Genomic DNA, 25,597 nt, shown 5'->3' on the forward strand with positions numbered 1-25,597 from the left:
GCTATGTCTTGCACTAGACACTCTACAAGCACAACAAAGCCCACACATGAAAATGTCATAAATATAAACAGTTGAAGCCCGTGCATTCAACTACCAAAGCAAGCATTTGAATGATTAACCTCATAGGTGTTATTTCTGCTCTTAGGGGAATAGCTCTGTGATGTTGGGGAGTAACTAAATAATGCCCATGATATTCCTCACCAGACCTGTCAGCAATTCACAACCTTTTGGATGTGCCCCAGACAACTCTCTTAAGGATTGTTTTCGCTTTATTCATTAACTGATGTCTCCTTTTCTCTAGCTCTTCAGAAACTACCGCCAGCTTAGAGCAGAGGCTGATGGAAGTAGGTTGACATTTACACATGCAGGCAACTGTCATTTACAAGGAATATGATAATGTTTGATATTAAATTATGTATTTGTCGACACCATTTTTTAGAAAACCTTAATATCTTTTGGTTGAATGCAGCAACTCGATGCAGGTAGAGCGCTCTTCAGTATGGCGACCAGATGCATAATTAGTGGGCATGGTGCAAAGTTAACCTGAATGCAAGAACTAAAGATGTTGCCAGTTTAGCGTAGGCACAGGACTCAGCGGTTTTGAAGCAGATATAGCTCTCAAAGTTGCAAGGCAAGTTGAGTAGTCAGCAGTTTGGTACAAATAGTAGGTTCGCTCTAGGACATGTAGTGTCATGAGAGTAGTTAGAGATCTTACCATCCTGAGGCAGTTTGAAGTGGTGCAGTTATGGGGTTTGTTACAAACCCCAGAATTGCTGGTGAGTAATAATCTGCCTAGTATGAAGGTGATAATTGGCTTCTCTGTATAGTGGTAGGTAGTAGGCTCACCATTATGGTGAAATCGAGAGTTCAGTCTTATGGGATAGGTACAGGACTCATCAGTAGGTGGTAGTCACCATGGGGTATGAGGAGTGGTCACTAGTTTGAAAAAAGCAAGGATGCCCACCAGTATGGTTCCCCTTTGGTGAGGACTTTCTTCTGATTAACTTTGTAAGAACTCTATCATTCTGCCCTCCCTCCTTCTCAGCGTGGGAATTGCACGCACAAAGAGCTTCATGTGAGAGGGTTGACTACTTAATCAAGCCTGCACATCCTTTCATCACCATTCACCCCTCACACATACTGCTTCTTTCAATAAGGCTTTTCTTTTACTTTCCTGCTGTGATTTTTTTCAAGGTAAGTTTTAAAATGTCTTTGTTTAAGGATGGGTGAACTGGGCCCAGGTCGAGGGGCGTGTTTGGTACTTTTCAGGAGTAAGAGGAGAAAGCAACTAACTGCCAGCTTTCACTAGTTTATGCGGTTTAGGGATAAGGGGTTTAGTGGAGAAGATACTTTCTTCCATGAAGGGATTAATTGAGAGGCGATCAGATTGCAGGAGATCCAGCTGCCTGAGGCTGCTTTTAGTACTTGTATAGAGGAGAGCTGTCGATCTATTCTTTCCAGGGAGGTGCCGGTTTATTTTTGCTTTTTCATCTCTCATTCGCTAAAATGCCTGTCTATTTTACAGTGGAATTCACCTGAGGTTATCTTTATTTGATGTCCATGAAGGAATCTGTACCAAAGGAGACCCCTACAATGGAAGGGGACTAAAGTGTCAGTCAGCACTAACCTTGTACTTTGGCCCCCTGCAAGGTATGCTGGCCAATAGTTGGAACAGGGAAAAGAGAATTTCATAAGAGACAAAATAGAGAGACTGAGAATATCACCTCTCTTACTTTGTACTCTGCTGGACACTGACGTTGGACATCTAAATCTATATAATTTGGATTTCAAGAAAAAGGCTCAAAGAAACACACACTCAATACCTGTTCTAGATCGGTGGAAAGAGGATCTAGCGATGATGCAGAATCCCGCGTTTGCCTCAGTGAATAGAAATAAAATACAAAGCAACGGATGATGCAGCAGATTGTACCTTGAACCAGGCACCTACTGATTCAGGGATATCGGCAGAGGCTCAACGGAGGGCAAGGAATCCTTCATCCCATTGTACAGCACCAATAGATAAAGAAGGCACTAAACGGAACTCTACGAGGAAGAGACTTATTGTGTTGGCAGCTAATGGAGTTCAAATTGCTAATATATCAGCGATTGTGGCAAGATATGATAGGCAGTTGTGGAGCAATTTGGCACCTCTCCTACAACAGTTGCCGGAAGAAGATAGAGAGATGGCAAAGGCAGTTTTAGGAGACGGGGAACAAGCTTCCCCCTCGTTGATGGATGTGGCAATGGATGCCGCAACATTAGGCAGATTGGAAATGTTACTGTTACAAGGAGATATGGCTGGTTGAAAACCACATTGTTTCCACCAGAAGTCCAGTCACGTGTGATGGGCATGCCATTTGAGGGCAATCATGTGTTCCATAAAAAGGTGTATGAGGTTGTACAGGCTCTAAAGGCAGATACAGAGACGGCTCCCTCTCAGGGGATGCTGCAAAATTAACAGACATACCGAGGATTTAGCAGGAAATTCCGACTGTAACGTCAAGGGCAATAAGGAATGCTTTTCATCCATACAGGCAGTATGGCTCATATGGGCAGTTCAGTACATATGGACAGCAAATGCCACTGAGAGGACAAGGATATAGGCATGAACAAGGAAGAGTGTACAGAGGTAGTCAACCTTCAAGATTTGAGGGAAAAAGAGGACAATTATGACTTTCTGGTCAATATTTCCTCTCATGTTCAGCTGCCAGTGGGAGGAAGAATGCAGTTTTGTGTGAGAAGTTGGTAGTAAATAACATCAGACAAAAGTATGTTCACGTTGTGAGACAAGGTTATGTTTAGAATTTCTGGAGGCGCCATCATCAGTTCCACCAGAAATGGAGAAGCACAGACATTTGAGGAAGCTGAAGAAGGAGATAAAAGTAATGAGGAAGCTATTGGGAGGGTGCCATTGGTGGAGGATTTCAAGAGCTTCTTCTCGAGATTCTTTCTCATGTTGAAAAAGTCAGGAAAGTACCGTCCAATATTTGATTACAGAGTTGAACACATTCATAAAGATACAGAGTTTTCCCATGATCATATTACAGGAGATTCTTCCATTTATAAGGAAAAGGGATCTTCTGAGTTCAATAGAATTGGAGGATGCATATTCCAATATACCCATTCACAAAAATCACAGACAATGAGCACTAATAATTTGAAACCGTACATTTCGGTCTAAGATCAGCATCTTGAGTCTTTACAAAGTGCATGGCTTCGATAGCGTATATAAGGAGAACGGGAGGTATGGTATATCCGTACCTGGACTGCTGATTTATAAAAGCAAGCAAACTGCAGAAGGTGAAGAATATGACCAGTTTTACAACGAAAGGGGCATATTACCAAGAAATGGCGTTAAAATTATCGCCACTTTAGCAGCAGAAAACTGCCGCTAAAGCGGCAATAATGGGCTTGATAATATGCCCTTGAGAATTCCCATTGAAGTCCATGTTCTGGTGTCAACATGGGCTTCTATTGGAATTCTCTGCGGCATATTATCAAGCCCATTATCGCCGCTTTAGTGGCAGTTTTCTGCCCCTAAAGCGGCGATAATTTTAACGCCGTGCTTGATAATATGCCCCGAAGTGCTTTCGAAGTTGGGTCTTGCTATCAAAAAATCACATCTACAACCAAACAGGGATTTGGTATTTTTTAGGTGGGAGAATAATAACATCAAAAGGGATGGTATTTCCCTCACAGGAAAGAGGCAAAAAGTTAATGAAACAAGTGTATATATTGAAAGGAAAAGAACGAGTATCAGTGAGGATGCTCAAGGCGATTCTAGGGACTATTTCTTCATGCATTCTATTGATTCCTCATTGTCGACTTCGGATGAGATTTATTTAGTAGGAGTTAAAAGGGCAATTACAGCAAATAAGTGGTGGATGGGACGATATATAGCCCAACTAACATCGATCATGAGGCAGGCTCTTCATTGGTGGATGCAACTCAAGAATGTTTTCAAAGGTCAGGTGCTGCATCTGGAAAAGGCGCAAGTTTACCTGACTACAGATTCTTCTATGGTAGGATGGGGAGCACATCCATGCAATAATAATGTACATGGTGAATGGACAAAGGAGGAGCAGTGGTTACTCATAAACGTATTGGAGCTGAGAGCCGTCGGGCTAGAGCTGAAAACCTTTCTGTCTTTAGTTAGGGACTGTCATGCAATGATCAGACAGACCATACGACAACACTGTATTATATTCAGAAACAAGGAGGAACAATATCAATACTACTTTCAAAGGAAGCGCAGAGGATTTGGAGATGCGCGATCATCAACAATGTTTCATTGATGGCAAAGTACATTTTAGGATTGGACAACGAGGAGGCAGATCAGTTGAGCAGGTGTAATGTAGATACACATGTGTGGGAGATAGACTCCAGACAATTGACATTCATTTTTCAACGTTGAGGAAACCAGATTTTATAAGAAACCATGGATAAAGTAAAAATGACATGGAATAAGGCAGACAGAAAGACATCAACGAAGAGAGGAAGGCATTTAATGAAAAAGTGTGGAAGCGACAGACAATGGGTATGAAAAGGAAGTGTTAAATATGGAAACAAAGTCGCAAAAGTATGATTAAAAGGCACAAAAAAAGCTTTCTGTGCATGGAACGAGTCAATAAGCAAGTGGCAAGGGATCTGGGTGGAGAGGAGTAGAATGACAAAGACGGGAGACACGCAGCGGCGTTTTCGGATTCGGGGGCGTGTTTTTCTTTCTCTCCTCTTGCCATTGGCTGGAATGTTTACATTCCAGAGGAGAGAAAAAAAGTAAAAAACATGCCCCGAATCCGAAAAAGACGGGGCTTAAACGGACAGACGCCCCTCTCCTCCAATGGCTGGCCTCCGTTTAGGAAGCCAGCCAAAGGAGAAGAGGGGCGGGTTCAAGCCCCGTACTGAAATCATTAAATCTCGCGAGCGAGACTGCGCAAGCGCAGCCTTCGCTAGCCGAGACCTAAAAAGGACCCAAAACAGTCATAAATGCACTCCAGCTCAGAGCTGGAGTATGTTTAGTACCACCCATGGTTGCTCACAGGTACTGCAACACACTCCCATAGAAAGAAATGAAGGTAGGGACCTACAATAAAATCCCATAGGAATTAATGTAAAATTAATTACATTTAAACTGTTTAAAAATAAAATTATATTTTATTTCATTTTTAAATGTTATCAATTTGTTTTAACTTATTTTATAGATATTTTTTAAATATAAGAATTAATGGGACATTAACCCCTTCAGTGCCCATGACGAGCTGGACTCGTCATGGGCTGCGGTGGCGCTGTGCCCATGACGAGTCCAGCTCGTCATGAACTCCGCCCGCTAATACAAAGCGCGGCACTGGGCGGGGAAAGGGGCGGGCATGCAAGGGGTTAATATTTATTAAAAAATAAGTACAAATACTGTAAATTCTACACGACTTTTAATATTTATGAATACCTAATGAAAGCATTCTTTTAGGTGGAAAGTTTTTTAATAAGCTTCAGAAAAATTATTTTATTTTAATTTATAATAGTCTACATTTAAAATAGACATGTAAAATCAAATAACATTAATATTTAACACAAAAATATTTTTCAGATGTTTTTTTAACTTGAATAAACGTTTTTAACTTTTTCCTCTACTATGCAATATAGAGATCCCTGCCCTGGTGGAAGAGATCTCCTCCTACCTGTGCAAAGTTACAATTCATAGGGTAAGGACATATAAGTCTACACTTTTGGGTAGTTTACAGTTGTAAATGGTGAATATCCTAAAGTAGTAAAGTTACTGGAAAGCATGTGAGTAAACTTGTACATGCAGTTTACTCATATGTGACTTTACCCTTATGAATAGGCCCCTCTATTTGGCCATTGTATCTTCCTGGATTATTCAAAAGACACATTTTGGAGGAAAGAGATGGGTTAAGCTTGAAAGACCTATCTGCTCCTGTTGGACTGTTCATAAAGAACTTATTCTGAGGTAACTGATTGAAGTCACACTCTGTCACCATAGAATATACATGAGGTCACCTGGGTATGACAGTTTTCATAGTCTAGGGTCTATCACCCCACCCTTCAGTTCTCTGAAGGCACTTGGGAGTTACAGTGTGTTGTACAAATATGTCTATGATCTGAATGTCCTAATCATATTTCCCCTCCAGCTGTGTTTTTCTTAAGAGCATTGTTGAGTTTATTCCGATTTTAAGGTACAGTGTTAATGTTGTGCTTGCCTCATATGTAAAATTGCTAATTATGCTGTGCGTTTGTAACATTTACTAATTTCAATGAAGAAGATTGTAAACAAATAATTTGTGCCATCCTGGATAATCCTAATAACACCTCAGACTGAGTTTAGTAAACAGAGCAAACTTTCAGAGATTTTTAGGAAGGAGTCATATTTTGAGTGAATATACCCTAAGGTGAAAGCAATAGCTGAATAGGCTGAGGAAGTAATAGGTTGTGTACGAAGCTGGAATCTAAGGTTTAACAGTTCTGTTACAATTTACAGACGCAGAATCAGGAGACAGTGGAGAGGAGAGTGAACAAAGAAGCTCCAGCAGCACTGCGTGAGAAGAGATTCATCCAGTAGACCCTCATTCAAGACAGGAGGACAAGATTCCTTTTTCTCATGTTATTTCAAAAGATTCTGTGTGAGCCGGAAGGCTAATGCTTCAGCCATGTGTACCTCCAGTGGGCGTGGCTCTCCTGTTGAGGGCCATGTAGAATAAGGCAGTTAAATAAATATGCAAATGATAGAGCTGCTCAAAATTAGTGGACCGAACAGCAGTGCATGCAGTGTGGGGCCAAAGACTGCGGGTGGGCTCCAGCGATTTTTAAAATCCATTTAATTGATTTCTTTACATTTTATGAGGTTGTCCACGGCAATCGAAAAGATCATATATATTACCTTGCTTTTCACAAAGTGTATTCATCTGCATTATCGTGGCGGACAGTTGAAGAGTTCCAGCTTTGTGCTTTACATTTGATGTTTTAGATGCCACCACCATTACCCACAATGCACAGTCCTGCCCACTCTCACAGCATCTTCCGACGAGACTTAAGCTTCTCTGGTGCCCCCTGAAGAAGGTGTTCCTGGAAGCTTTAATACCTCTGCTGTTGCTGTGTTCGCCATTCAACCTAAACACAGAGGGCATCATCCAAAGAAAATGACGCAGCGCTGCAAGTCATTTTACTGCGCCGAGCTTCGTCATATTCAAAGCACAGGGATGCGTTGCATTAGCAACAATACAACGCATCCCTGGGCTTTCACCTGCGCTGGCGCACAATTGGCTGCCATGTTCCAGCACAGGCACACTTGGGTCATTTTGCAAGGGTGCCCGCGCTGCGGTGATGATTGTTTTTGTGCAAAAAGTGACGCATTGCGGCGCAATGGGCTTCTAAATAAGCCCCAGAGTAGTGGCGGCTCCTCCATTATGGTGGAGGTGCGTATCCCCCCTGCTGAAAGCCAGCAGAGGCAAAGGATAAGAATAATATGATAATAAAACATTTATTTTATTTTAGCCCTGCAGGCTGCGATCTGAGAGAGGGGCATGGACTCCCATACTGACACTGCAGCTGCAACACGAGGGAGGAGGGGTGAGGGCGGCCAAACTGTCATGCGCATTTAGCCTTTCTCCACCAAGCTGTTTTGTACAACTAGGTGGAGAAACCAACACAGTCTCCCAGTGTATGTCTGAGTGCCGAACCGAGGCGCTCAGACCAATTCCAGCACTGCTCACATGCTGGGATAGGGAGCTGGGAGGCTGTGCAGTGTGCAGCAAGCTCTTGACTAGGATTGGAAGATCAAGAGCAAGGCGGCAGCCGTCGGAGCAAGTACGTTTAATTTTATTTATACTTTTTATTTTTGTGTTCCCCCACTCCCCGCCCCACCACTTCGCAGTACGAGTCGCCGCAACTGCCCCAGAGGTAACACTGGGCCTCATCATTTCTTCACCTACCCTTCGCCACATACCTTAATCCCTTTCCTGAGGGAAATCTTAACCAACCTCGACAGGGAACGACAGCCAAGGATAACTCCTCCCCAGACTCCCACTCTGACCAGCTCCACCCAACTAAGACTTGACAACATGCCACGTCCGATTGAGTTACCTACCACCCCCGTGACCCTGACACAGAGACCCATAGAAACCGATACAGAGAACCGAGCACAAAGACCCAGAAGAACTAAAGTCGCTATGTCCGCAAAAGAAGCAGCGGAGCTATCTTTAACATACAACTCTCCCCCCACAGCCTCCCCTAAATCCAAGATCCAAGTGATCACCAGTTTCGGAAGGAGTCTCTGCCCCCTGAATTTCCCAAGACCACCGGCCCTCCTCACTATCTTACCCAGGGCCCCTTTCGTAAAGAAACACAACAAAGTGGGTTCCGCAGATCAGCCTCCAAACATGCAACAGAACTAGCAGAAACCATTCTCTCCCATGACATTGACATTGCGTTCATCACTGCGACTTGGCTTAATGAGCTCTCCGCTCCAATCCTAGATGTGTTGGTGGCCCCAGGCTACACTTTCATCAACAAGGACAGAAAAGATCAAAGGGGTGGAGGTATAGCAATCATACATAAGAACAACATTGCCATTATGGAAGTGAACACCTTCAGTTACACCACCATTGAATGTCTTACCGCCAACATCAAGACAAATGACAATAGAGAAATACTCTGCCATCTTCTATACCACGGTTACTCATAGTACGGCCCGAGGGCCGCCAGCAGCCCGGCAAGCCTTCCTTGGCGGCCCGCGGACCTTACAGACATCCTACCTGTGGTTTAAAAAAAAAAAATTAAATAGTGATAGCAAACACTGCTGGTTGCAGCAGCCCTGACTCTGATCTGTGGGGGCCGGGGTATTCCAGTGATTGTCAAAGTGGAGATGCAAGGGCCTAAGAGGTGAAATACAACAAAGCTTTATTAACATGTAAATGGTCTTTTAAAGACCTGTGAAGTACTCGGGTGCAGCTGTGTGTGTGCGCTGGGAATCTGTCTCAGTGCGGCTATGTGTGCGCGCTGGGAAGCTGTCTCAGCCTGGGCTGAGGGCTGACACACACACTGGGTGAGATGACAGAGGGTGAGGGAGGGAGGGAGAGGGAGGGAGACAGAGGGTGACAGAGAGAGGGAGACAGAGAGGCGCAGTCTGGGGGAGACAGAGGGAGAGGAGGGAGGCAGAGGGAGGGAGGGAGAGGATGGAAGACGGAGAGAGACAGAGGGAGGCAGAGAAGGAGGGAGAGGGAGACAGAGGGAGGGAGACGGAGGGAGGGAGATGGAGAGTGACAGAGGGAGGGAGGGAGACAGAGGGAGTGAGACAGAGGGAGAGAGACATGGAGAGGGAGGGAGTCAGAGGGAGGGAGAGAGACAGGGAGAGATAGAGGGAGGGAGACAGAGAGAGAGACGGAGGGAGGGAGACAGAGGGAGGGAGACAGAGGGAGGGAGATGGAGGGAGACGGAGGGAGGGAGAGGGAGAGAGGGTGACGGAGGGAGGGAGACGGAGGAAGAGAGACGGAGGGAGGGAGATGGAGGGAGGCAGAGGGAGGGAGACAGAGGGAGACGGAGGGAGAGGGAGGGAGAGAGACAGAGGGAGAGGGAGGGAGACAGGGAGGGAGACGGAGGGTGACAGAGGGAGGGAGGGAGACAGAGAGGGAGAGGCAGACAGGGAAGGAGACCGAGGGAGAGAGATAGAGGGAGAGAGACAGAGGGAGAGGGAGGGAGACAGAGGGAGGGAAAGAGACAGGGAGAGATAGAGGGAGGGAGACAGAGAGACGGAGGGAGGGAGACGGAGGGAGGGAGACGGAGAGAGGGAGATGGAGGGAGACAGAGGGAGGGAGATGGAGGGAGGGAGACGGAGGGAGGGAGACGGAGGGAGGGAGACAGGGAAGGAGGGAGATGGAGGGAGACAGAGGAAGATGGAGGGAGACGGAGATGGAGGGAGAGGGAGGGAAAGGGAGACAGAGGGAGAGAGACAGTAGGAGAGGGAGGGAGACAGGGAGAGACACAGAGGGAGAGGGAGGGAGACAGAGGGAGACAGGGGAAGGGAGAGAGAAGGGAGGAAGACGGAGGGAGGGAGACAGAGGGAGGGAGACGGAGGGAGGGAGACTGAGGGAGGGAGACGGAGGGAGACAGAGGGAGATGGAGGGAGACGGAGGGAGAGGGAGACAGAGGGAGGGAGACAGAGGGAGAGGGAGGGAGACAGGGAGAGACGCAGAGGGAGGGAGACAGAGGGAGAGAGAGAGACAGACGGAGGGAGACGGAGGGAGGGAGGGAGACAGAGTGAGGGAGAGAGACAGAGGGAGGGAGACGGAGGGAGGGAGACAGAGGGAGGGAGACAGTGGGAGGGAATCAGAGGGAGGGAGACAGAGAGGGAGATAGAGAGGGAGACAGAGGGAGGAGGGCGACAGAAGGAGGGCGACAGAGGGGGAGACAGAGAGGGAGGAGGGAGACAGAGGGAGGAGGGAGACAGAGGGAGGAGGGCACCGGAGGGAGGGCGACGGAGGGAGGGCAACGGAGGGAGGGCGATGGAGGGAGGGAGACAGGGAGAGAGAGACAGGGATAGAGAGACAGGGAGAGAGACAGGGGGAGAGAGGGAGGATAGCATCAACGTCCTCGATTCCCATCTGTCGGGTTTCAGAAAAGGCTGCAGCACTGAAACGGCGATCCTCAACATCATTGATGATATCCACAAATCACTTGATGCGGACAAATGCTGCCTTCTCATTCTCTTAGACCTATCGGCAGCTTTTGACACGGTCGACCACAAACTTCTCATTAAGGTGCTTCAAGAAAGGGCAGGTCTTGAAGAGGTGGTCCTACACTGGTTCTTCTCCTTCCTCCATAACCGCACCCAAAGAATAAAAATCAAAAACATTGCATCCGACCTACACCCTGTCAGCAGGGGAGTCCCCCAAGGCTCAGTGCTCTCCCCGCAACTTTTCAATATTGTGACGAGCAGTGTGCGACCAATTTGTGTACAAATTATTACGTCTCCCTTGAGCTAACGGGCTGACGAGCCTTGGATCTGCACCTGCGCGCCATGAGAGGTACTTGACCTGTTTTTAATTACATTTTGGCAGTCCACACGGCACCCCTTTACACTGTCCTACTCCCTGCTGATGAGAGGCAACTACCTTGAAACACGTGTCCAGGGGATGGCTAAATGCAACACATACTGTTCTCTTTACACATCGTGGCATAGGCGTACCCGCCGTCGCCACTTCATTTACCACAGTCCTTTGGGGCAACTTGCTGGTGTGACGAGCAGTGTGCGACCAATTTGTGTACAACTTTTCAATATTTACATGGAACCCCTCACAACCCTTCACAAAACAGCCAACATTCCCGTCCATCTATATGCAGACAACACACAGATCTATCCCGAAACCACCTCCATTGAGGACATTCAGAGACTCAATGACACACTCAGAGAAGTCCAACACTGGCTTTCAAGTAAACACCTAAAACTCAATCAGGACAAAACTGAAATACTCCTCATCTCTAACAAAGAAGAGAACCCCCAAATTAGGGAATGGCTAAAAGCGATCGATGCACTCAACAGCAACCTCACCCTGGCGGACTCTGTAAGATCACTAGGCATGACCAAACACATTAAGAACTCCGCCAAGAGCGCTTTCCTTAACCTGTAGCTACTGAACAAAATAAAACCTTTCATCCCGCCCAATGACCTCAAAAAAGCCACTCAAGCACTGGTGTTGTCTAGATTAGACTATGGAATAGCAGCCCTCACAGGTACATCAAAGTCTCACCTCGCTCCCCTCAAAACAACTCTCATCGCAGCAGCCAGAATGGTCACAGGAGTGAAGATATTCGACCACATCTCACCTGCACTCAGAGAACTAAAATGGCTACCAGTTGAAATGCGTGCTAGTTTCAGAACAGCCTGCCTCACGCACAAAGCCCTTCATACAGGCAAACCTGAGTACCTGGCCTCCAAACTAAAAAAAGCCGGCCAGACCAGGACCCTCAGGAGCTCGAACTCACTGCTACTCATCCCGCTGAAGGCTGGCAAACAAAAACTGTGGCCCGTTCCTTTGGGGTAACGCGCCCAAACTCTGGAGCTCTATTCCCCCCCACATCAGAACTATCCCCTCCTTTGCAAAATTCAAAGGTCAGCTCAAAAACCTTTTCCTAGATCGTTCCCTAGCGAAGGGACAAGAGCAGCAGAAGCGCTGATAACACTACTCCTTGGAAGAGGAGCTCTGCCCAAGACCATGCCACTCGTTGAAGGCATTCCAAGTCTTCATTGCCCCTTGGTTACACAATCTGCTAAAACTCTCCGTCTATGTTATTTACTATTATTATATTTTGTGATCTTTTGCAGAACGACTGTTGTAAAGCACTCCGATACCCTCGGGTCTGGCCAGCGCTATATAAAACTTCGGAATAAATAAATAAATGTTCACCCTCCTTCAGTGCAGCGAAGAACTGGGACATTTTTGCAGCTTGGGCTAATCCAGTTATAGCTGACATTTTGTGGGACCTTCGTAGGTAATTTAACATGGTTCTCATTGTCAGTGCTAAACGCAAGTGGATTTAGTACGTGAAATAAAACTGCCTGGTTTTACCACTCGACTGAAATGCACAGTTCAAACCATGTTTCGCAATGACCCGTGCATGAGAAGACGGCACTATAAGTAAAATATACTGAACGTTTTAGGAGGTAATTTCCTGTCAGCAGAAGCTTGCCCCATGTGCATTTTGCAGCAAATTGTGTCACCAGAGCAAGACGCTGACCCTGAGAATTGGAATTTACCAGGAGAAATAAAGATCGCCTGCTACAGGTAAAGACCTGCAAAATGGGGCATTACAGCCACATTTGGTGTGAAAAGTAACAAAATGTGCATTTTCCGGTATTAACTAGGTCCTTTCCATCGGTAGTTTTTGGCAGGCTTCAGGTGATAAACATCTCACTACTTGTAATTGTAATACCTGAACGAATAGATGTTTGCTGTAAATTAGTACATTACAGAGAAATTAGTAATTTAGACCCTAGAAGACCATGTGTAGCATCTGGACATCCTGCCAGGCCCAGCAGATGCGGAAATAGTGTGTTGAGTAACTGATTATGCTGGCGCTGAATGGCATGAGGCAGTGAAGTCTGGCACTCTCTGTTCCATCTGCACACTTTGGAGACATTGATACACATCAGGAGGCCTCTTGCCTTACCTGGTACCACACCATTGGTCGTAATGACCCACTACATAGATAACGTTGAGGCTAACCAGCAGGCTCTGTTGGATTACTCCAGAGATCAGGAGGGGGCATACGTCCTACATGATTTAAACAAAACAGATGGTGAAAGTTGAAGTAGAAGAATTAGAAAGGTGCAATGAGGATTCAAGGTACCTCTGTGACAATGAACGCTGTTCACGCTCAGCAGACCACTTTCAGAGTCTAACAACTTTGTAGGCAGGTCACAGGAGACACTTACATATCGCCTAGAATGTTAGAGAGAGCATTCTCTAGATGACGTTTTTGTACTGAGGACAGCATTGCCTCCTAACTTTCTCTTTCACATCTCCCCAGCCGACATTGCTAACATCTCTTTACCCAAGGCTTTCAGCTTATACTGTTTTATGAAAAAAAGATGCCCATGTAAGAACTACTCATGGGTTTGGGGTAGGATTATGCAATATGGGTTTATTCTTCAGGGACTATTGTGTTAAGGGAGTGGGTTGGTTTATGGTGCACCGATTTGTTTTTATAGGTAAGTTAGATTAAGGGAGGGGTGCAATTGTGCTGTTAGGGTTAAGGTTTGTTTCTGAGAGGTGTTGGGCTGTAGATGGGGTTGAAAAAATAGGCGCCATATTTATAAAAGTTTTCGGTCGCCCTTGCACCATGCAAGGGCATCGCAAAACTTAGATGAGATTTACCGAGCCACGCAAGGCCACATTGCGTGGCCCTGCAGTGCTTGTAAATATGAAGTAACACAAGGCAGTGCAAGTCGCTGCCTTGCGTTACTCTGCCCCAGGGAGTGTTTAATGGGTGGCACGTGGGTGTTGCCGGCATCCATCCATCTATTCTGATGCATCCCCAGATTTACCAACACTGGTAGACCTGCGAATGCATCAGAATTGTACGCCTTCCCACCAGAGGAGCAGTGACGAGAAATATTTTTATTTCTTCTCATTGTTTGCTCTTTCTATGTGCTTCATTTTGCCATAACGCTTAGAAAAAGGAAAATCGGGGTGTGGCCTGGCCAGGATGGGCATTGTTAGAGCTCCTACAGCCTGAGAGAGCGTTGCTGATGCAAAAATTTGTAGGGGTGCACCATATTCATTGTTAGTCAGCCCCGCATATAAAATAAGAATGTTTAAAGAGTAATAGAAATGTATTCGTTGAAATAGAAAAGTAGAAATGTGAACAGGCCTCGAGAGAAGAGAAAGGCCATCAGTTATTCCGAAATGCATTTGCGTATGTGTAATGTTTAAGTTTGTAGTAATGTCATGCATTAAGAGACATTAGGTCATGTTAGAAGAATAATGTAGGTAGCTCACGTATAAGTATGAGACGAATAAATTGAATTAGTAATTGCAATGTGCTTAGTTTGAGGCCTAATCATGTATGTAAAGTGAAGGCCTTCGTTCTTATTTTAGTCATGTTTTATTAGGCCGACAGGATTTTAGCAAAGCTTAAATTGCAGTGAATTGTGAAATTTCATGATGTTAGGGTTTTTCCGTTCATCATTTGGCTACAGGTGCAAGGCCATGTAGCTTGTTAATTAGAATAAGTCTTTGTTCAAAGAAATCGAGACAGAAGGAGTAGACAGGAAGGGAGTGAATTGGAATGTGAAGTTGCAACTCCTGGTACAGAAGAGGCCTGGGACCCAAGGTCGAATTCATGGAAAGGAAGATGAAAGCATCCTAATTTAAATCTACTGGAGGAAGAAGCTGCCTGAAGGGGTGTGCTGAAGGGCGTGTACAAGCTTTTGGGGTTTTGTATTAGGGACAGAGCCCCGTGGGTTGAGCAGACGAGACTTAGGAGAGGGACTGAAAGGAGCACTATAGATCGAGCTCTCATATAGCGAAGACTTCTTAGGAAGTTTCACTGCTGACACCTTTTATGCGTTTCTCACCTGGAAGGGAATGTTGTGTAGGAATGTCACCTTAGAATAGAATAGGGACAGAAATGGTTTGATTCATGACTTTAAATTTTGATATTACGATTGCCATAGGGTACTTGATGCTTTTAGAAGCTGTAATCCTGTTTATCTTTAGTCGTATGCGGATACTTCGTAGAGTAGCATTTGTGTTAGTCCCCATTTATCTTTTGTGCCTTGTATTGAGGTGCCTATATATTCAGATGTTTTTGCTGATAATAAAAGGTCAACCTCCCAGATTATGAGTCTTTATTTCTGAAATGTCAAATTGCGGTAAATACGATTTGATAATTGTGTTTCTTCCCTCTACGCTATTTGGCAAATAAAAAGATCCTGGTGACCTGAGTGGGTTCTTGTAGATAATTGGATAGAACAAGAATCCGGCGTTCCAAAGCCCTTGGGCCCTAAAGCCTCCTAAAGCTTAACTACTCACTTGAAACTAAATTCTATGCTGCCAGAACACTGGGGGGCAGAGTGAAGTGACTGGGGCCCCCTAGAAAAGCAGAGCTCCATCGCTGCTGCTGGAGCATGCTCGGTACCCCCTGCTCTCGCTGACCAGCTGAGCTGCGGCCGTCCCTCGAGCCACATGGAGTGGCTACTCCATCGTGCCACAGGACACTCTGGGCCGGTGTTGTGTAATATATGGTATCCCCACGGTATCGTGTATCCCCTGGCTTCGGCCGTCTTCAGAGGTCTTGCTTATTGGACCTCTCGGACGGGCCCACGAGCAGCCCTGCCCACCTCAGGAGAGGTGCACCTCGGCTCCAGCAGGCAGAAGCAGCAGCGCTCCGAGCAGAGCTGCTGCTACAATACAGATGGTGATTCTTAAACAGTCATTGAATCAATGGTCGAAGTGGGCGGGATCGGAGGGCACGGCGTGCCCCTACTTCTTTAATTTTAAGGATTCCGTTCCCCTACTTTTTTAATCTGAAAATGCGTCCCAGGATGCAAGAATTCGCCACCGCCTATACATAAAGCCTGGCGTTCCTGACGTTCGTGATGGGCAGACGGCAGAGAAGTAACAGGACCCTGTCTTTTCCTTCTTTCCCAGAGAAGACAAATACAGTGTCCACTTCTGCTCTGCCGCTTCAGCTGCCCCCCACTCTTTCCTTCTTTTTTCTCTTTCTGTCTATCAGTTCTTCTTCTTTTTTGCTCCCCTGTGAAATGGATCCAAAAAAGAAAAACACTTTTGCTGGAAATTTATTTTTCCGACATTTCAATTCCAAAGTGCAGCAGGGACCTGTGTTCCACCTCATGGTCACAGGTTTTTTTTGTTGCTTTAGCCCCACCCCCTCCCCCAATGACCCCGCCCCCAAGGTGCGGCCCTCGGCCACAAACCACACTGTAAATTTGGCCCCCACGAGAAAGTTTGTGAGTACCCCTGCTCTAGAGCAATAGTGACCAAGGTCACAGGACCCTTGAGAAGGGCCAGCTCTAGGGCGGTGCAACCGGTATGACTGCACCGGGTGCTGACTTTGGGTGGAGGCATTATGTTTGCTAGAATATTATGGTTTTTAAAGCACTTGCTGCCTCCTACTTGGCGCAATTTTCGGCAACAATAAAAATGTCATGATGACTCTGGTGATTAATGTTCTTCCTAGAATTTTGTTTAGTGGAAGTTTTGACTCATGGAAAGGTAGCTCAGAGGGCTAATGTGCCTGCTGCAAAGAACATGTACCATGCAGATCACAAAGTGCACATAATGTAAATAGGTCAGTGGGCTACTGCTTTTGTCAGAGAGATTGTTTTGTTACTTGCAGTTTATACGTTGAAATCCTAACATAGAACAGTGAGCTATTAACTGTCAGCTAAGAGCTGCATACAAACTGCAAGGTATAAATTAGAGCATTATGTTTTCCCCCCCAGTCTTTGATTATCCTAATGTTGCAAAAAGTGTTCTTTTGGACAGAAATCAATTCTTATTATTAAAGAGAACCCCCCCAACCATGGTATTACATTTTAAATTCTGAGTTTGTGTTTCTCCAGACCAATCACTATTAAACTATACGGCCTACTAGTATGGTTGTCATGTGACTCCTACACATTGTAGTCCTTAGAATTATGTAACATTTTCTATACAGTGATTTGCACACATATTGATTGTTTCTGTGTAATGTGTGTGATGCAAAGTGCTCTGACACCCTACAATGGTATAAGTGGTGCTGTAAATCAAATTAAATGCATCTGAGAGAGAATGTGGTTATGGAGACTTGAGGGGCACTGTTAAAGGGTGGTAGTGAGGGAATCCATAGCAGAGGTGGTCATTGGGGGTCACTAACGAACATTAATGCACAGGGCACCACCGGTGCTAAGGCCCCTGCCCTTGAGGCCAGTCTGCCTCACCCATAGGTACCTCCATTGGCCTTGTTTCCGCAGTAGTAGCTGCAACTCACCAGGGATTGGCAATGCAGGATTTGCACACACACTAAACTAAGTTTGCAAACTTCACAGTCTCTCTGCTTCATTCACAAGCACGTTTAACATGTGCTGCTTGCTGTGGGGCCACTGGAATCAATTATGCAGCAAAGGAGGACAAAATTATGCCGCAGTGTTGACTAAATTATGCATTTGAAAAAAGGCTGCAGCGTAATGCAGTATATTTTCTTATATTTTATTATTTTGACATTTGTACACATGCTAACAGTCCCTGGAAAGATTTTGCCTTATTTGTAGCAGATCCATAGCAGAGGTGGTCATTGGGGGTCACTAACGAACATTAATGCACAGGGCACCACCAGTGCTAAGGCCCCTGCCCTTGAGGCCAGTCTGCCTCACCCATAGGTACCTCCATTGGCCTTGTTTCAGCAGTAGTAGCTGCAACTCACCAGGGATTGGCAATACAGGATTTGCACACACACCAAACTAAGTTTGCAAACTTCACAGTCTCTCTGCTTCATTCACAAACACTTTTAACATGTGCTGCTTGCTGTGGGGCCTCTGGAATCAATTATGCAGCAAAGGAAGACAAAATTATGCCACAGTGTTGACTAAATTATGCATTTGAAAAAAGGCTGCAGCGTAATGCAGTATATTTTCTTATATTTTATTATTTTGACATTTGTACACATGCTAACAGTCCCTGGAAAGATTTTGCCTTATTTGTAGCAGATCCATAGCAGAGGTGGTCATGGGGGGGCACTAACGAACATTAATGCACAGGGCACCACCAGTGCTAAGGCCCCTGCCCTTGAGGCCAGTCTGCCTCACCCATAGGTACCTCCATTGGCCTTGTTTCAGCAGTAGTAGCTGCAACTCACCAGGGATTGGCAATACAGGATTTGCACACACACCAAACTAAGTTTGCAAACTTCACAGTCTCTCTGCTTCATTCACAAACACTTTTAACATGTGCTGCTTGCTGTGGGGCCTCTGGAATCAATTATGCAGCAAAGGAAGACAAAATTATGCCACAGTGTTGACTAAATTATGCATTTGAAAAAAGGCTGCAGCGTAATGCAGTATATTTTCTTATATTTTATTATTTTGACATTTGTACACATGCTAACAGTCCCTGGAAAGATTTTGCCTTATTTGTAGCAGTGTAACATACACATGCAGCAGTGAGAAAGGTGATGAGTCAACCTTTGCAAGATGACCTCCACTTTGCAGCAACACAAGTTACTTTTTTTATTAACTTTTGATACGTTTGAGCTACAAACAATTTATTCATTTAAATGGTCAGATCATGCAGTAGAACTTGCATTATGAGGAAAATATGGCAGAGCCATAATTATATAGAGAACATTTGTAAACTAGGATATTTTGCCATACATGTTTGAACTGCTGTTGTGGAAAAAGGGAGAAGTGCTGAAGGCAGAAGCGCCATGGCTCGCAGACAAATGGCTTGTGCTTCCACATTTTACCTTATTTGGGACATTCGGTGATTAGAAGCATATCCCACTTTGTGAATGTATTTTAATGTCAATAACTCATTATAACCTTAAATAATCATGTGTATCCATTGGTTGATTTAACTGGGCAGTGAAACCAAACAAATACAAAAAATTGGGATGTTTGCGCATTCTGGCCGCACCTCTGGCTCTGCCCACAGATCAAATCCTTGGGTTTTTCCCACCCTCTGATTCTCCGCCCACAGTTCCCCTACTTTTTTCCCCCCACTTCGACCACTGCATTGAATCCCTTACCTCTCAGAGACAGGAGAGGGAATAATTAACGAAAGAATACGTGCTGAAATTAGCTAATTACTTGCTGGGTAATCTCTTTCCGCACGCTAAACATATTCTTATTACGTTTCTCCTTAAATAACTCATTCATTGCCTAAGATATAGCTATTATCTTGAGGAACCTTTCACCCCAGTAAAGGCCTCCGGATGGAGAGTTCTTTTATGAAGCACAATTGAAAAGATATTTTCTGTAAAAGCGTTATTGGAATTATATTTGTGTTTATGTGTGCTATATGTGTGTTGTGAGCCTATATTTGTGTGTGTCTGTGAAAAAGCATGTATGCCTTTGCCCCACTTTCATTTTGTGCTGTGGAGGGCACGCATGTTTTATATCTACATATTTTAATTCAAGCACCTGCCTTTGCTTGTTTCTGCAAGTGTCTGTGCCTGTGCATTTGTCTTAAATGGCACGTTTCTGTGTGTTTGCATGTGTGCGTGTTTGTGGCTGCATATGTGAGGGCATGCATTAGGTGGATGTATGTGTGTTTGGGCAACTGTATGCTTTTGTTTTGTTGGTGTGAGTGTATGAGTGTGTGCCCTTATCTTCCAAGGCATGTTTGCATGCAACGTGAGTGCGTGTGTGGTTGTGTGTGCGCCTCGTCTACAGACTGGATTGCTGTAATGTATCTTTAAAAGTTAATATATAAGATACCAAATTATATTCTGGACTGCCCAGTTCTGGTAAATAAAAGCAACAACAGTCTAAAGACTATGGGTCTTATTTAGAGTTTTAAAATGGATGGAGACATGTAGGTTCCTGCTCTCCTGAAGATTAGCTGTTCCACACAAAACCAAATGAGATGCTTATTAAATGTTTCAACTGTAAATGAGTTAGATGATTTGTATGAAAAGAGTGAAAAGGAGAGCTTCCTTTCAAGTATGTTAGTGGCTCTAGGTGTTGTGCTCACAGGGGGGCATATTTACAAAGAATTGGCGGAGTGAGACATTAGCCGTCATGGCTTAACGCCTTACTCCACCATTTTAGAAACGCAAGGCTGCACTATATATAGTGCAGCCTTGCGTTTCCCCCTGCACTGGTGCTACACTTAGCTGCCTGCCAATGCAGGCACCCTTGCACCATAGTGCAAGGGTGTCTGCCTGCAGGGGAAGATTGTTTATGTATAGGAAGGTGTCCCTTCCTGCACATAAACAATCCAGCACAAGGCAGCACACAAGGAAAAAGCGAATCCGAGGAGAAATAAAGCATTTCTCCTCATTTTGCCAAGTTAAGACCAGGTTTTCCCTGCTATTAATTCTGGTGCTGCCTACTATTTAGGCCACCCTTGTAAATAGGGGGCAAAATCAATGGGTGTTTTGCGGTGCAACGCCCACCTCAACACCCACTGCCCACCCCTTTCACGCTAAGCATAGCGTGAAAGGGGGCCTTGTTTACATGGCAGTGTTAAGCCACGTTAAGTGGCTTAATGCTGCCTTGTAAGTAAGGCAAAGCCCCTATCGCCACAGGAACGTCCGAAAAAGTGAAGTTCCCGTTATGATAGGGGCTTGTACATATGCCCCAGAGTTTTTCTTGTGAAGTGATTGACATTTAGCTATGAACTTGTGATGAGGGCCTTTCGAGTTTTCTAGCAAAGACTAACTAATTTGTCCCGATTTTCACTCTCTGTCCTAAGTTTCTATGGGAAATCCCTGCTCCTGTCACACCTTTAGTGCCACTCTCCATGTGGGTCACAGAAGAGGCCCCCTGGTCAGTGAAGCCCAGCTATTCACAAAATGCGAGCAGAATAAGAGTGATAAAACCCTTTCATGCTGCACAAAGCTTTCTCATATTTCAGAATGGTGGGAGTTGGTGTGAACCTGGAGTTCCCATGTGCAGAGCCAAGGAGCTGGGTGATTTGTGTGAAACTAAATTTTCAAATGTAGTGATGCCGATTTCAATCCAATTCGGTGGGCTAATGCACCTGCAAAAGAAACCTGTGTATAATCAACAAATCATGAACTAGAATAATATCTGGAACTACTAAACCTTGTATCGTGGTGTCTGAACTATGAGAAAGCATTTTCCAAGCCAATTAGTCTGGCTTACAACTGAAAGTACCTCGGCGCTTTCATCCATGCAGTCACTTATCCACTCTCACATGAACGTAGTCACTCTATATCATACAGTCAAGCTTCTGGCCTCACCTGACCAACGTATGAGAACCTCAAGATAGGACAGTGCTCCACAGCGTATTCATCACAAGCCCAGAAGACTGACAAATTAGGAAGATGCTTGATATGCATGAGGCCTCACTTTGGGAACCACCTGGACCCTTTTATGAGAAACCTGGTAAAGTGCCTTCAGTTCAGAAAACACCTTAGAACATTCATTTTCATAGATGAATTCAATGTTCACCATTTAAAACATAGTCAATATAAAAACCAGACAAAAATGTCCTCCGAGATCCCTTCCTAGGATGACCATTGACATATCTCCTAATGTTTACCATATCTCGGTGGTCCAATCCCTTTCATCGCCATATCATTCTATTCCTTTCACCTTCTTTGCTTCCATAGTGCTCTAAAGTAGTAATAGGGCAACATCTAAGAGCTTTGTAAATCTATTAAATGCATAAACACATCTGCACTTTAGTTCCGCTTCCATACCTAAATAAAACTATATATGTCCTATTTGTCATACTTGCAAAGGGGCTCAGACCCAGTAATTCAGTACTTTACTTGATCGGCCAACAAATGTGGAACCTGCTTTGTCCAACCGCAATTCCTTGCTGCCAGCCTGGTTGGATAGAGTTCGAAGTGCACTACCCACAGTCATCCATTTATTGTGGTCATGTGATGACTGCTGGTGTGGCTTATATAGGTGGGGCCAGTGCGGGAACAAGGAAACCCAGGTATTCCTGCTGACTCTCCTCAAGCACTATATCATGTGCAGTGTCGGCTGGTGAAATTTGAAAGTGGTAGGGCATAAAATTAATGTTGTACTGCACTGCGGTGAGCGAGCGTAGCGAGCGAGCCCGAACAACCTACGGGGGGTTCGGACAGGGTTCTACCCCCGAGAAAAGTTTGATAAAAGCAAATTTGAGGAAGCAGGAAGGTTAAAAAAACGATATGATTGAATTATTACTTTTTATGAGCTATAGAGTACAATCTTTGCGTATGCTTATGTAAATGTGTGCATCTGTTTACATAGGTGTGTCTGGGATTCAAAACCAAGGCGACCCGGAGAAGAAAAGGCGGAAAAATTGAATGAGCCAGGGGCACCCCTGGAACAAAGGGGATGCGTTTCACTCATGGAAAGGAGGGATGGGGAAGATTTGGTGAGGGGTGACGAACATGATGTACCACTATATGTGGGAATGGAGCCACAAGCGTGGCATGGCATTTGGGCAACTATCCTCCGGTGCCAAGGGTCAAAGTCCAGGGGAAGCCCCACTATCCCGCATCTGCGCCTCCAGTAGTTCTTAAAGCAGGGTCCCCATCTGGCCCACAAGAGAAGCGGCAAGAGAAACACCTGAGCCCCAAATATCCCACTGACACGAGACCCACAGGATACCCTTAGACATCATACACACCCCAGAGCTGGGCCTATGTCATGGAACATCCAACCCACGCCAGAGCACGACCTCAGCCCAAAGAATGCTTGATCTCTGACACCCGGGGTTGGGTTGGAAAGGTGGGCACTGGGGCAATGGGCCGGCATCCGTGTACCAGATGTTGGGTGCTTTTTTGGCCAGCGGGGGGCCGATTTCGTCTGTGTCTGTGCAGTTCAGATGATGCCACAGGCACAGTGTGGGCCTAAGCAGCCTTTCTGGAGGTAGATTGGCCTCTATTACTGCCCTTTTACCAACGGGTAGAGGTGTTATTTCCGGTATCTTGCTTGCCAGCCCATTAATGTATGCAGATTCAGCAGGGGGCCTGAGCACTTATATTCAGGTGTGATTCACCATTGTGAGCTAATTCGTGCACAAAGATTCCTGGCAACATTTGCATTTTTGTTTATTTTAGTGAAGTTAAGAAAGATAGCTCTTTTATGGAACCCCCCCTTTTTAAAACACTTAAAACACTGAAGCTCTGATTTGAAAAAAGGACGAAATCCTCAGATGTGTGACAATTTTTTATCCCAATCCAACCCTGCACACCCAAAAGTCACTTAGAGAAAGACCGAGCCTACGAGATGTCCCCTCTAACCAGCTCACCCTTTGAGTAGGACCTTAACTCACAATATGCCCTCTGACTTCAACCACACCCCAGAGGAAGCCATAATAAACCCAGTGTCCTCTGACCCCACCCCAACCCTGTTGCAGAGCAGGACATAAACCTTCACACATGGTAAACTCTGCTGCCATCGCAGAACACGCGCTGAGCACAGCGGGGTTCCTTAAATGCCAGCCTCAATCCATAGCAGGGCAAAAGCTCCAGAATGCCCGTAGAGACACTGCCCTTACCCCGCAGCAGGGTCTAAGATCACAAGATGCCCTGACTTACACTTACGTCCCTCTCACAGAAGGGCGTGTACCCCTGCATGCATTTCATTTGTAAAGAGTCATGCTTACTCGTGGAAATTAATAGAAAACGCACCATGGGAGAGAAACAAGAGAACGTTTTAAAACTTGTTGACGTGACCCACATCGAATTTCACCTTAGAGGGCCGCAGGTCATATTCGGTCACCGCCTCAGCGACTGCAGCAAAGAGATGGGGTGACCCTCACAGCAAAGCAAATGCCCATGCCCCGGGCACTTCATGCCACAGCGGCGGAGTAGCCAGACTGTGAGAAACTCTGCACTACTTTACAAGGGGCCACCGCAGCCTCCAGATAGTGCCTGGAGGGTCCCGGGGCCTCTGTCCTAGGCAACTGAGCTCCCCGGCAGTGACTAAGTGTGACTTGGTAGGAACAGATGTTATTCCAAGAATAGCAGAGGCAAACCAATTGGGTAAGTATACTTGTGTAGCGCTCTTTACTGCGAGGCATTGTCTAGGTTCTTAAAGCTGTACTTCTCTCATCCTTTCAGAGGCAGTGGGTGCAGCTATGGTCTCGGATGCTTTACAATATTATAATTAATGTTTCTGGAGATGGGATTTTGGGTGGCAGTAGGACGGTTGTGTATTCTTACCTCAGCCCTCTGCCTCATCCTTTACACATTTCACATTATACAGCACCGCTTATCCTCACAGCGCTTTGCAGACACCTTCCCCATTACCCCTAGTACCCCCTTTTACCCTTTGTCCTCACAACACTTTATGGACAGGTTCTGCATTAGACAGCTCCTTCAATCCTAAGCTCTTACAGCTCTGTACAGAGACATTCAGTGATAAAATAGCACCTTATGTCCTCAGACTTCACAGCACTTTATTGAGAGGCGCTGTATCATACAGCTCCTTTTATCCCCAGATCGCAGTGCGCTTTACGGGTGCATGCAATGTTATACCGTTCATTTTGTCATCAGAATCATGGCGCTTTATCCAACGGTTCTCATTATACAGCCACTACTATCCTCAGACTTTACAGTGTTATATGGACAGGCTCTGGACCATACAGACAGCTCCTTCTATCCTCAGATGTCATGGCTCTTTACAGTCGCATTCAATGCTAAACGTCCTCTTCTGACCCCAACTGTCACAGTACTTTTATGTGCTTTACAGGCAGGCTCCACGCTGCAGAGTCCCTTGAAATCCTCGGGCCTCCTGGTGCGTTCCACATCATACAGCACCTCACAGCACAGCGTTCCACAATGTGCTGCAATTTTACAGACCCAGTCGCGGCCGTCATGAACGGCAAGGGGGGAAGGTGGGTCGTGGGGGGGAGCGGGATGGTAATTCAAATTTAAAAAACCTCACATTCTCCCGGGTCATGCGCCGCCACCTCAGATCCTGCTGCTCCTGGCCGAGTCTGTGTTTTCCACAGGCAGCCTACCTCCCCTAAGCCAAACACAATGCTGTAATAGCAGCGTTGTGATTGGTGCGGACGCCTGTAGGGAGGCCATTTTCTCTGCATGCAGCCTACATAGAGAAAACGGGGAAGTGCGCATGACTGGATTGGTCTGCCCCAGGGGGCCAACCAAACAGGCAGGGTCCACAACAGTGGGCAAGCCAGTCCCCCGCTGCGCTCGAGCAGAACCGAACACCCCCAACCAGGCACTTCTGCTTTCTCACAGTGCGAGAAGAAGAAAAATAAAATGGTAGTTTTACCATTTTATGTTTCTGCTTCTCGCACTGCAAGAAAGCAGTGGAGCAATGCCCCTCCGCCCCAAAGGAGGACCACCACTGAACATGTGACAACAATGTGTGCTGCCTCGGCCATCCCAGAAGGCACAAGTGACTTACAGTCGCTGACACTTGTCATCATTC

The 25,597-nt window shown here is 45.7% G+C and overlaps 1 protein-coding gene across 1 annotated transcript in view; it reads left to right on the forward strand.

The window, feature by feature from the left end:
* Positions 1 to 9,054, forward strand: part of LOC146869633 (putative E3 ubiquitin-protein ligase MARCHF10) — a 461,326-nt gene extending 452,272 nt beyond the window's left edge. The window contains exons 11-12 of the mRNA XM_085608984.1: positions 302 to 344; positions 6,494 to 9,054. Coding sequence (XP_085465110.1) covers positions 302 to 344; positions 6,494 to 6,555 — 105 coding nt within the window. The 3' untranslated portion in view covers positions 6,556 to 9,054. The remainder of the gene's footprint in view (positions 1 to 301; positions 345 to 6,493) is intronic.
* The last annotated feature ends 16,543 nt before the right edge of the window (positions 9,055 to 25,597 follow it).

Source organism: Triturus cristatus, chromosome 1_1, assembly GCF_964204655.1.
Source record: "Triturus cristatus chromosome 1_1, aTriCri1.1, whole genome shotgun sequence".
NCBI classification, from domain to species: domain Eukaryota; kingdom Metazoa; phylum Chordata; class Amphibia; order Caudata; family Salamandridae; genus Triturus; species Triturus cristatus.